This window comes from Charadrius vociferus, unplaced genomic scaffold, assembly GCF_000708025.1.
Source record: "Charadrius vociferus isolate BGI_N301 unplaced genomic scaffold, ASM70802v2 scaffold560, whole genome shotgun sequence".
Classification (NCBI taxonomy): domain Eukaryota; kingdom Metazoa; phylum Chordata; class Aves; order Charadriiformes; family Charadriidae; genus Charadrius; species Charadrius vociferus.
The window spans coordinates 1,032,426-1,046,408 of record NW_009646459.1 but is presented as its reverse complement, the minus strand read 5'-3'; the positions used below and the strand labels follow the sequence as shown (position 1 = coordinate 1,046,408).

At 37.3% G+C, this 13,983-nt stretch overlaps 1 protein-coding gene across 1 annotated transcript in view; it reads right to left on the bottom strand.

Annotated features, from left to right (window-relative positions):
* The window catches only part of PRUNE2 (prune homolog 2 (Drosophila)), a 159,460-nt gene that overhangs the window by 54,092 nt on the left and 91,385 nt on the right, over positions 1–13,983 (bottom strand). The window contains exons 8-9 of the mRNA XM_009882758.1: positions 3,819–3,977; positions 5–3,260 (exon numbers count right to left, since the gene is read on the bottom strand). Of these exons, the coding sequence (XP_009881060.1) occupies positions 5–3,260; positions 3,819–3,977 (3,415 nt within the window). The remainder of the gene's footprint in view (positions 1–4; positions 3,261–3,818; positions 3,978–13,983) is intronic.

The window sequence follows — 13,983 nt, the reverse complement described above, 5'->3', positions numbered from 1 at the left end:
TTCCCTTCTCCTAGTGCTTCTTGTAGTTCATTCATCAAAGGAATTGATGTGGCTAGGTGACAACCGCTATTTCCAGAGTCATTCCAGATGCCTGAGCTTCTGGGCATTTTAGCAGAATTATTTTCAGGATTATCACTACACTTATCAGAACTTTCAGAAATACTTTCAATTTCAGGACTCGTTGCATCTTCTGTCACTGTAGTCTCCTTTTCAGCTTTCTCAGAAAGCAGCTGTGACGTTTCACTATAATTGTAATTTCGTGGTCTGGAGTCATCACAAGATTCATAATTTCTGCCTTCCTCAGAAGCACTTGACGAAGATTCTACATTATTCTCTGACAAGTCTTTCCTCTCTTCCTGACTAACTGGATTGCTTTGATTGGGAAATGACTCATTTTCTGTGACTAACGCTTCCAAACTAACACTATTCCTCATTTTTTCTGGGGAGCTAGGAACTTCAGTTGTTGACCTGTTTTCTTCTGAATCTGCGTTACATGAAGATTCACTGTCCTCTTGCACTGGTTTATTATAAACATCACTAATCGTTTGCTGTCCACGGGTCTCATCTGTTCTCTTACATTCCTCTTTTCCTTCCTGAGAGGTGGCAATGGCATTGTCCCAGCCTTCCACACAACCTTGCTCACTCCGTAAGCTCCACGAGTTCAGCTGCAGCACTGAATCCTGACTATCCACCTTTTCATCAACATCAGCAGTGTTTTGTGCTGTCTTCTGACTAAGTACCTCACTCCCTAAGTCACGGATTTTCAGATCCAAACCATTCCCAGTGTCTGAAGTTGGTGTAGATGTGTCTGTGTCTTCTACAGGAACACTGCTGACTGTTTCTACATTCTCAGCTTCAGTCTCTCTGTGATTTAATTCATTCTGTGGTGGTGATAAGTCATTCACTGTTTGATTGTATACCGGTGGGTTTTTTCTGTTTTCAGATATAGAATAATTATTTTCACTGGTATGTATCTCAGCTGAAAAATGTTGATTAGCTATTTGTTCTGAATTAAGGAAAGGCTTAGCATAGGCAGAAAGAGCAGTAATTTCAGAATTTCTCTCTTGTAGCTGGGTGACATTATTTAGGGGAGCGTTCCAGATGTTTGTGTTTCCAGCACTCGAAAAAGTCATGTTTCCAAGAGGTAATGGTTCCTGATTTCCTTTCTGAAGTACATTTGGCTCAGTCAAATTTGGGTTCATCAATTTATCAATAACTGTTTCTTCGTCAAAATCTTTGTCCTCATTTTCTCTTTCATCTTCCACATATGTGGGTGATACATACGAATCAGATGTTGAATAATTGGTGTCTGGTGGAGAAACAACTAAATCTTCACCTATGTTTGATGAACTAACATCTGAGTGTTTATACAAGAAGGTATCCTCCCATGGCACCACTACTTCTGTTACTTTTTTCCTGATGTTTTTATCATACATATTCCAGGTTTCTATATTTTCAAATTGGTTTGGTCTATGTCTAGCGTCACCAAATGCAGTTTTTTCCTCTGTTTGCAGCTTGGAATTATTTTGCATATTGTTGAAAAAAGAATCCGCATCTTCAGATTTTCCATAATCTTCTGCTGAATGATATCTTTCTTTATCCCAGGCTTCTGGAGATACCTGGATAGGTGGATTTTCAGTCTCGTTGTCTGCTGTGATTTCTGAAGAATCTGATAAACTGGTTTTTGATATGGCCCATTCCTCAGGAATATTCAGGGGTTTTTTTTCTCTGTCCAGTGTGGGCATGTTCCATACATTTTCTGAGGATCGAGCACTATCTCCTGCATCAAACTTAGTCCAGACTTCATAAGAGTCTCCAGCTAGCTGACTACCTTTCCCTTCACCACGATGCCATGCATCTAACATCACAGGTGTCGGCTGACAGACCTCCCACAGGTCAGTAAAGCTTTCTGGTTCTTGCTTTGTCTCCTCTAAAGAAGCAGTTTGCAAATGTGAATGTTCACTGTTTTTCTCTTGATTCTCATGGTTCCAATTATCTTGTTTAAACTGATTATCCCACAGACCTGCTCTCATGTATTCCATTTGCTTTGGCTGCTTTTGGAGGAACACAGAATCTGAGGCTCTTCTATCAATATGTTCTCGTAGTGAGGGACTTTCTTTACAATCTTTCCATAAGGCAGGGCTCTGAAATACAGATTCCTGTTCACTTGAACTCCATGTATCAGCGTTTCTGGAGTCTAGGTCAAAGCCATCCCACCAGCTCCCGTATCTAACACGAGACTGAGAATAATTTGTGCCATCTATTTCATTAATTTTTTTAACAACATCTTGTGGGAAGAATAAAGGCTGCCCATTATCTAATGGTGAAGTTTCTACAAGGCTGTTCATAGGAGTTGGTGGAATTCTTGAATCAGCAGATTTCAACATTTCTGGTGAAGAAGAATCGCCTTCACCTAAATCAATCAAACTTGAAGTTTTCTCACACATTTCTCCTGTGTTCTCATCAAATTCAGCTAAATTGTCTTCCTCATTTGTTGTCATAAGTAAGTCAGTTGAGAAATTTGCTGTATCATTTTCTAGCAGGTTTGCCTCATCAAGTTCTTTCTGCGCAGTGAGTTGTTGTCCTTCTGATGAATCACTATTAAGGAAATAGTCATCTGCTGGGGAACAATCAACAGAACGAGAAGATGACTCGGATGGAGCTGTAACCACGGGTGCTAGATCAAAATTGAAGAGATCAAAGTTATCGCTATTGTCTCTAGACTGAGGTTTTTGTTCTTCAGCTATTGCTCCTTCAGGAATAGGGCTATAGGAGTCAAAGCCAGGCAGAAGGCTGTGATGGGAAGCAGCACCTTCTGCAACAGGGCTATCATCACTAAGGAAAACAGAACTCTCCTTGGAAGACCGGCTGCTTCTAATGGTAGCTAATCCACTGTCTGGACTCACAAGGTCTACATTAACATCAACGTGGGCTTGCATAGATCCATTTAGATCTTGAGGATTTTCTATAAAATTGGCCGAACTGGGCTGTGGTTCTACATCAGAACCGTATAACTCCATAATACCAGAAGATCCTTGTGAAAGTGGAGCACTTCCAGCAACGGCTTCAGTAGAAGAAGTTCTACTGTTTGATACCATTTCTGGTTGTCTTCTATTTATAACTTCCTTAATTAGAAGAAAAATTTGATCACAGGTCACCAAAGAATTTTCTTGATGGTAAATGAGAATTTGGTCACATCCACATTCTAAAGGATCCAGCTCCAAACAAGGATTCTGACATTCTTCTAATTCACAGCAGATCTGTTGAAAAATAGGATGTTTCAAAAGCCATTGCAATCATGGGCATAAGGGCACATACTGACTACTTCACCATGTAACACAGCCATACCTATCTATTCCTATTAAGCTATTCCTCGGCCATTTTGCTGTAACAGCCTTATTATGATCCCTAAATAGATGAAGTATTAAAATAGAAGATCAACACAAAATCTGTATTATGTAATTGGTCAGAATATTTACTTGAAATTATACCATTTGATTTTCAAGTTCACTTTTCATTAGTAAAAGAAAATCCAAATGAATATTAGTTGTTGGCTTAAGAAATCTGTGTTTCTTATAACCATACACTTTTTCTATTAGGCTGGTCCAAACCAATGATAAATATCACAGTCTTTCATTTTGCATCATCTAAATAATGCAGCCTTTTCAAACAGCCACTCAGTTGCCAGCCAGCTGTTGCTACTTCGTCACCCCACCTAATTATTCAACACTTTGGTATACACTACTTTAAACAAAAAAAACCCCACAACTTTTTTTTTTCGGGAAAGATATTATTTGAATCTTTTTCCAGGTACTTACTTGGTTGCCTAGCTCTAAGTTTTCCGAGTATACTGCTATTTGTCGTTTGGTTTGCTTCTCATCTGACAAACAGTTGGCCAAAATGACAAGTACATCAAACCCGTATTTATCTATGAATGCTTTCAGATCACCAGCGAGACTCCTGTGTAACACGCAGTCCTGAAATACGGTAAGAAATTGAAAGAAATGTCAGTGAATTTTCCTTGCTCTTTCTATCCAAATCTGTGGTGAAAATAGCCAGAAACATTAATAAGCATCAGTGTCTGTAGCTGGCAACAGAATTCCATTCCATTTGTCAAAACAGTTATGTGCTTAAAAAAAAAAAGAACTGATCTCACAGCACAGTAATGGACTTCTATTTTTGAAGAACACTAAAATACTAAATGTAGGTTTTGCCTTCTTGAAATTGCTGCTGAAACAGGATTCTTACTTCTTCCAGTTATTTGCTTTTGTAAGGTTGCTTAAAAGTAGTGGGCTACCACTATTTCTTGAATAAAAAGCCTTTTTTTGTTAGAAAATTAAAAATATTTTGTGAAATTTTTTCTGTCTATATTTCACTTAAAATAACAGATGTTAAAATAATAGTATTGAGGTGCAAAATCAGGCACTCACAAGGAAATTGTATGTGCTAACTTAATTTTACAGCCCTTTATATGTATCCATTATGATGTTATATGATTGTATACAATTTTACCACAGATTATTCCTTCAGATTCCTTTATTCCTGCTCCGAATTCTGTGCAAGTCTTCAAAACAGTAACTTCCCAAAATGAGAACAGAGTAAGGCATACTAGTTTTAAAATCTCTGTGTCAAAAAAAATATGCTTATTTTCACATGCACCACACACCAAATACGCAGGAGGTGAACATTGCATTTACCATTGCTATTCTTATTTATACTTGGACTAGCCCCACATTGAATTACCTAGATTTTTCAACATAAACCATACATCCCTCTTTCTTACCTGGGGACATAATGCACAAAGTATAAATATCTGCCTTCGGTCCTCAGTTCTGATAACTGCCAGTGAACAGAGTCTTACAAATTTTATTTTCTGCTTTACGTTTCTGCTATTTGTATTTGAGGTAATTTTTTATCATCTTCTAGCTAACAGTTCTTCTGATGCTGCCAAGCTACACTGGCCCTGAATAAACAGCAGTTCATCATGAACACAACACAACTGTATATGCAGATTGGCATGTTATTCCCCTGCATCTGTCTCCTACCTGATAAATTACTGTTTTGGTTACATATATACAAATACTATTTATTAGTCTACTCAAATGTGTCCACAAAATGCATCTCCCTCCCTGTAAGTTAAACTTAAAACAAAAAAATCTGTTTGTCAAATGCTTTGGAAGTAGATTTTTTTTCTGAGATTAGAGATTAAGTTATACTTTGATGTTTACATAGCACCTAAAAATGAGTTTTATGTGAAATTCACGCAGATTAATGCACAAAAACAAGAGTCAGCTGTCAGTTTACTGGTAGGCATTCACATATGAAAATCTTAATAGGCGGTTATGGTGAGGAATTATGGCAAATAAGGTTTGAACATCCAAACCAGTAACATTTTTCTGAAGACTCAAGTATTGGGTATACCAGAAAAAGTACCAAAGCGTGCTTAAGCATGGAAAAGTTATTTCAGTTATCCCATTCCTAACTGCAGTTGGAATAATTAAAATCTATTCAACTAAAAAATTCAAAGATTCAAAGATAAAGATAAAAAGATTCAAAACCATCTAAAAAGCCCTGATAACTCTTTATCCCAGTTACCCGCTCACAGCCAATTCAAGAAGACTGGGAGGTCACAGGGAAGGACGTGGACCAATCAAGGATCTAGTCTGCAAGGTGTTTTATGGCTGTACAGAAAGTTAAAAAATCATCATTCTAAAAAATGTCCAGCCTTCAGGGATTATGATGCTTTATCTTCTATATTGCTTGTATCAGCTGAAAAACGTAAGGAATTAGAAATTTTCTATTAAAATCATGTGACTGAACTGGCAGCCTCATGAAAGTGACGTATCTGCCATCATCTCAGCCCACACTTGGCACTCACAAAGTGGTAGGCTAGGGAGTGCAAAAAATCCAGCTTTCTGTAGTATTTTGAGGGACGAACCTCTTGACATGCCGACATGGCAAAAGAAAATTCTCCTGTCACATCCATGGCCAACTGGCAAGTCACTATGTGCGTGCAGGGCGATGGGAGGTGTCTTCCTAGAGTTCAAGGCCAAGGACCACTAGGGCGTCATCAAGCAAGACTATGAATAGAATAGAACAAGATACAACGTTCACATGCCAGCAGTGATTTGTTGTTGGGAATGGTTACCACAGCAAGGGTGTGGCACGCAACACCATACAATGAAAAGTCAGTTCTACCCCAGTCAGAGCAGGGACCAAAGATGCAAATGGCCATGGTAAAGCCCCTGGAGGTGCTAAAATCTCAGTTTGCCTTGTGCCCTGTTTTTGCTGACTTGCGTCACACAGTCAAGAGCAACACTGAGGAGCTGATGCAGCAGCAGGTGATCCAGTAGCCTGCTGCTGTAAGCAGGGAAGTTGCCAGCTGTGTATCCCGGGTGGAGCAATTGGACTGAAGAGCTTCACATTGGGCCACATGAATATAAGCAATAATGGATCTGTGCTACCTACGTAATTACCCGACCCAGCTACTTGAGGTTCTCTCCATTTGTTCCATGTTCTCAAACTTACTATTATTCAGAATGTGTATTTTTTCTTCTTGAGGTTTTCAGCTTGTTGATGACTGAGAGAAGCACAAAGATTAACTCTGAGCGGAGTTCCTGTCCCTCTCCATTGCGTACAAGCTGCAGAGAGATCACTTATGTACTACACGTTTTTTCTCTCTGTGCTTCACATCCAGCTTGGCCTTTGGGCTGTGTTCTGCTACACATATTCCTTGGGTACAGAATAAACTTGGCCAGGTAACCGTACCAGAGAAGCCTACGGGCAGCATCCACTCGGTACTAGCAATTACATCACCTGTGTGTTGTTGCCTTTATCTAACAGTGCAGCAAAAAGTTATCATATGAACATCGTTTCTGTTTGACAGCAGAAGTGAGGAATGGAGTCGTTTCCTTTTAAGAAAATTCTATAGTAGCTAAAATGATCAAAAGGTGGAAATATCTTCCATGAACAGGGTGTCTCCAGCATGCCATGCATGGATTGGAGGCTTATTCAATGCTACACCCCTCGGGGTTCCCACCACCTAAAGGGTTGTAAGATTATAGTGTTTTCCCCTTATAATATTAGCTCTAATACACAGCATTTTAAAACATACCTCACAGAGTTTGCATGCTTTTCTCACTGGGATCATAATGGACCAGCGCCACCTGGTGCAAAACACTATCAACTGATGAGAGGCTGCTCAGAGCAGCACGGTAATGGGTTTAGGTGCACCGGTACCATATACCACATTGAAAAAAAAAATCTTTAAAGAAAGTATGAAAATTATTTGAAGATTTAAAAGTGAAAGAGGGCAAAAGATGTCGACAATAATACTGAGGAAGTCATTAAGGCATGTCTGAACACAGTCCAAATCAAGCCAAATGATGCTGATCACATCCCATTTATTAGTTTGCCCATAGACCGTCAATGAGAAAACTTTCTGACAAAAAAAGTCATCATTCGGCAAAGGTATAAAACCCAAGACCCTATTCATTCTGTGCCATGAGGAGTAAGATAAAAGCTTCTCACATTACTATTACTATTACATTGCTATTACTAAACAAGACTTAGTATTAAAATAATACTTGGCAATGTAAGTTACTCAGTTTCCCATAAACAGTCATTTTAATAATCAACAGTAAATGTTTCTCATAACTTGTTACTTCACTAAATGCACCCAGAAATGAAACACAAGGCAAACACACCTCATTCACACAGCGAATCGACCTCTTTAAAAGAATAGTTCAAAGGGTAAATTTGCTGGATAATGCTGTTCACTAAGCTATTGGATAAAACCAAGATCAGATTATATGTCTTACAGTGTCATGGCTCTACCTCATAAATGTTTTTGGTTAAAGCATAAAATTAACCATTATTTTTTAAATAAGCAAAGGCATTTTTATTAATGTTAATAAATATAATTAATTTAAGTAATAATTTTTTTAAAACTTTGTTTAATTCCATCCCTCCCCGCAAACATCCATAAAGTTTACTGTTTTAAACTAGTACCAGCAACACAATTCAGATACTCCCTTCACAAGTGTTCAAACAGTCAAATAAAGGAAGTTGCATAAAAGAAATTCTTATAAATTACCAAAGACTATATATTGAAAGACATGGTAGACATATGGACTCTTCCACAAATTTGCTACCCTAAGTAAACAACCAGAATGCTGCATGTATTGTAAATGCTAACAGAAAATAAACCATTTCCTTCAGAAATGAAAAAATGCTAATCATTTCAACAGTTAAGCTGCTACATCCCAAATTAATTACAAGCATTGTAAAATATGCTGTTGATGAATTAGTATAGTACGAAATACACTGATATACAGCCAGACCATGCCAAAGGTCAGTGAGCTATTCATTCTTATACTAGTTTTCCTTGCTTCATTAGCATGTGCTGGCTTAAATATTAATTAATATTTGCATAGTCTACAGCAGGTAAACAGCATATGTAAACATTATTAGTTGTCCCCTAAGTAACCCATAACAAAAAAAAAAAAAAAAAGGGCTGTAAGTATACTTGAAATAAATGGAATCTAGTAGTAAAGATATTTTGCAAACGCTGTTAACTATGCAAATGCATAGTTAACAGCAATATGGATACTGGACAAATTTGCTGTCTTAGTATTTGTAATAAAATTGTGCATTTGCTTTGCCTAATGCATATAAATAGCTCATACAATGCTACAACATTACAATATGGTGAACATTCTGAAATGACAAATATTTTTTCATCATCTGGATAAACAGAATGATAAAGTTTAAGAAATCCGCAGACTTTCAAAGCATTTTTGAATGTGACCTGTTCAGTTATTAGGTATTTCTGTTGAGAAATACCATTATATGTAGGGTGTATATTGTTGTGGAACTTCTTTCTCCAAAACTCAATTTTTCTACAGGAATCTCTTTTTTCAGTTGTATAGTTAACATGACCACAAACATGGATGATCCTTTAAAAGAAGTAAAATGTTAAAGAAATATCCAAAGAGAATTTGTAACTTCTCCACCTTGAGCAACACTTTCTGATTCATGAAGCCAACAGACAATTACCCAAGTGATCACTGTAAATGTACATTACACACACTTCTGATTCTTCTAAGCTAACTGTGTCAATATTAACCTGACCAAATTAAGAACAAACTGTCTCTTTTGTTCTTCACACTCCTCACATGGAGAGCACAATATGGCTTTTGTCAGAGGTGCTCCATCATTTTGGCTCAAGGAAACTGTCAGTACAGTTTGGGATTCGTTATTCATGGGCAGATACCCTGATGGGTCTAATGAAGCCTTTCTGCTGACAACTCATTTGCTAAAAATACCCAACCATCACAAAATATAAATGAGGAATATCACTGTATCCTATTACAATTTTCACAACCAAAGCAATTATCACAATACAGATGTCGATACATACTGCTTCAGACCGTATATCTCTCAGTATTTCATGGTCAGTACTTCTGCATTCCAGCTTATTTCTGTGTGATCACTGATAAAACTTTATGACATACTTAAATTGCAATATAATAGGGTAAACACCAATGTTACAGCACACATGCAGAGCTAACAGTCTGTGTGCCATTTGTTGTAAATCCAGCTAATTACTAGAAGCCCCCTCCTTTAAAATAAAAAAAAAAAAAGGGGAAAAAAAGCAGAAAAAGACTCAATTTTTTATAAAAGTTTTCAGGTAAGGTCAGTAAAAATAGAAAAAACAGTATAAACAGTACAGTGTTTATAAGACTCCAGAGACACAGACAAGTATATTCACTATTTTACCTCTTTTTTGAATCAACACCACTGGTGAAAATGCTCTGTACAAAATTCACCATCTTTTCTGTAAGGAAAGGTTGAATTTTTCTGTTGTGCATTTCAATCTAACAAATAGCAGCTCAGCTGTACCTATATTTGTCACTCTTATGAAAAGAACAAAAATAGCAACTAATTCTGCTTTCTATGTGCTGCTCTCTAAAGTTTCCAAAGAGAAATAGGTATTAAGTCCTAAACTGAAGAGCAAGAGAAGGAGCATCTGAGAGCTCGTGCTACTCTGCTCTGCAGAGATCCCAGTCACACCTTTACATCTAACTTTAGGCATCCCGAGCCTAACTTAGAAGGACATTTAAACAGGAATTTCTATAGCATTGTGAAACACTGCATATAGAAAAAAGTGATGAATGCCTGTTTAGCACTGATCTCGCTCCCCTTACCATAGGCAATGGCTGTGTCTTCAGAGTCTATTATTCTCACTAAATGCAGAATAACCAGAAAAAATGAAGCAAAGAAGAAAGAAGGATTCACCTATAATAAAATAAGTTGTCATGCTTTGTTCAATGAAAGTGTGTGTAGCCAGTTTCACACTGGAAACGGTGCCTTTTCTACAGCACTGGTACATTTTATGGTAGTGTGTCTTAACAACGATCTACTCTTTATGAATTGAGATTACAGCTATTACTTGCACTCAATTCAAGTACAAATCCTGTGTATTCAAACTTAGGCTTGTCCATTTTAACCTGTGTTTAATTAGAACTTATAAAGATGTCCATGTTTTGTATCTATTTAGCACAGCACATGCTTTCCAGGAAAGACTGGAAAGTCTCGATTCATTCACAAAATTTAAAAAAAAAAAAAGAAAAGTTGCCCAGGGAAACAGCCAAACTTCAGTTCCATTACTCTACATTTTAAGAGATAATTGAGACAGCTTTGAATTTAGCAGCCGAGGTACAGACTCTCCATGTATCTTAATAGACATTATGACATCCACGTAACATAAGGATATCATAATGGCCCATTTTGCTCTGAATGTTCTTCCTCCAGCTGGAATACCTGCGGTCGGCGGCCACCACTGCCATCCACCTGAAGGAACACAAACTCTTACCCACGAGCAAGGCAGCCTCCCCTGACTTCTGAGGGGTACAACTAACTGCCCGAAATACGGCAGTCCAAAATGCTCCCTGGTGTCGGGGAGGAGGAGGTAGGGAGGTCTGTGCACACACACTCAAAGAATGCAATAGATCAGAAGGGCTGGAGATGAAGTCCTGCTAGGTGCTGTGGCTACTGCATGAGATAAACATTAGACAAAAAAACACAGGTAATGGTGTGCATACTGTTGTGGTGTGCACTGGAACGACAGGGTAATATTAGATGGCTGTGACCACAAAATCTAGAAGAAAAAAGGTTTTGCAGTGGCACAGGAATCAAAAAAGGGCTGTATGTTGTATCTCACTAGTCCAGTGAGACAAAGGTGAAAGCGCGTATTTATTTCTGTCTTCAAGGGAAAAAATACAAAGCACTTGTAATCCGTCTCAATGTTAATGGATGTTTTCTGTAATAAGAAAATCATGACTGATAAAGACGAAGCTGGCATTTTTCAGCATTTTCAGCAGTTGAAGGATAAGTAGTTTGAAGTTGTTAAAAATACAAAACATATAGCTTAGATTTTCAAGCTTAAAGGCTTAAACGCCACCTCCTTTTTCAAATGTGTCTTTAAAACTTGCCCCTGTAAAAAAATTAAAGGGACGAACTAGAGAACTTGCGATCCTAACAGTACGACTTTTGCAGCAAGTAGGGAACTACAAGGAAATGTACTTGCACTATGTTAAAATGTACTCCCTCTAGGTCATCTTAAAGGCTGAAGTAAGTATGTACATATTTTCCTATTTTGAAACCACAGGTATGAGTATCCAAAGCCTAAAAGTAAAGGAACCCAGGGACCTGCTTACGCACCACATTTATAAGCAAACAACACCTGAACAAAACATGCACAAAATATGTACAAAATTAAAGAAAAAATCTCCATACTAAAGTATAGTGTAGTATATAAAACCTAGTACATTATTTACCTCAGAAACTCAAAGAAGAAAAAGAAAGACTATTTTTGTGTCTTACTAATCAATAGGCCATGTGGACATAACATATGACACATTTTTTTATTCTCCTTTATATCATTCTGCTTTCTGATCCTAGGTTAAGAACTTCCATCTGACTTTTTCTATAGCTTGTAAATCAATTAAAAAAATACTGAAAAAGACACAACCTACCAATTCAGCTACAAGGTTCATTTAATCACATACAATATTTGATTTCACTGTTGACTGATTAGCAAGTGGTAACAAGCAAAAGGCTGACTTGCCAGAGTGATGAATTAAAATGTAAGAAACATCACAACCATATATATACTGACCAGGAGCTGTCTATTTTAGCCAGCTAAGTCTCAGGTGTAAGTTTATATGTAATAATTCATACCTTACAAAATAATTCCCATGCAAACATGGTAACGCAAAAACACATTTCTGGCTGTCAAGAAAATTTCTGGCAAAATTAATCAACCATTCATCCATTCAGGCTCTTTGCATACCCTTTTGTCAAAGAGGGAATACTAAGAGATTTCTTTCCTCTTCCACGCACTCATTGCAATGGTTTGTAGAATCCATCAAGCTTGAGTTGATTTATTGAACTGTCTCTTAGCTCAGCAGTACAACTATAGCAAATGAACTGGTAACTTCTCAAAAAACAGCAGTGATTCAACAATATCTGGTTTATTTAATTCCTTCTAACTTCAGATTAGCAATTTCTTAAAGGCACTGACATGCATTCTTTACAAGTTCTATCTACAGTTTTATGCTGGCATGTTTTGTTTACATTCCTTTTGGTTTTGGTTTTTTTTTTGATATTTTGACATTTGACACAGGCATTTTTGATTTACAACTGCTGCTAGAATCTAGCTAAATCTTCACATCTTCACACTAGCTAGTATGCTTCTATTGCTAGTCAGTAAAGCTTTCAGATTTAAATACTGCCATGTACTTTTATGTGAGCCATCTTATTCATTACACTAAGAATACTGAAAAATAATTACCCACCTTTTTCTTTAATTACATAGACAACTTTGCCTGCATATTGAACTGTTTTTGTAATCCCATCCCTAGTAATGAGAATCTTTATAAAAAGTAGTTAAGGCACAAAAAACAGGGATATGCCAAGCCGTTTGAAACACTGTTTAAACATGGATTTTATCGCTAAGCATCGTCCGTTGAACCCCACGGAGCACATTTATCACTCACCAGCTTTGCATTTTTCTTCATAAAGATATATGACCTTTGCCTATTAGATTTCATTAGCAGGGCACCATACAAGGCTCCTCTGCAGATGACAGGATAGAAAGCTAAACAACCTCGCCTGAAGGATTTGTGAGAACAAGCCCATCTTCAATCTTTGTCCCTGGGAGGCACTTCTAACACCTGCCAACCACAGCACTATCATCAGAAAAACATTTAGAAATTTATCTTCAGGCTGGTGATTATAAGAGATAATTTGTTTGGAGTATGGATAAAGTTGGTCTAGCATAAACAAACTACAAGCTCAAATTATACGACGAACCTCATTAACTATTGATTTAACCACTGCAAATCCAAGAACAAATGTTGTATCAAAATGTTAATTCTTCCTGAAGATATAATCAAGGAAAAAAACAAAATGCCAATGCAGGTTGGTGAGCTATTTTTACGTGCACGTTTAATGCTTTCAGACTAAATGGGAAACGGGAGACTTCCTTCATCATAACAATGACAACAGTATACTAGTACCATTTTCCCATAAACATGTAGTTTTGTCTAGCAAAAAGTGCTATCTCTCTTTAGTTGCTGTCACTATAGAGGGATGAAACAGCACTCTCCTACTTTCAGGAAGACTTTTTTTTGTTTGGAGATAGCAAGACTAGATGTACCATTAAAAACACTTTGAATAGCAAGAAGCTAGCAATATTGTAAATGGAGACCATCAAAGGCAGCAAGCAGAGATGGTCTGGAAAATGATACATAGATCTATACCTTCTATATTATACATATCAGACATCCTCCGTGCCTGTAACAGGAAATAGCTTTCTCCTGATCTTTGAAAATTACTTTCACTCAAGCTAATAAATCATCAGTCTTCAGCCACGAGCATATTTAGAAATAATGTAGCTGAGTTAATCCTGAAGGCTTT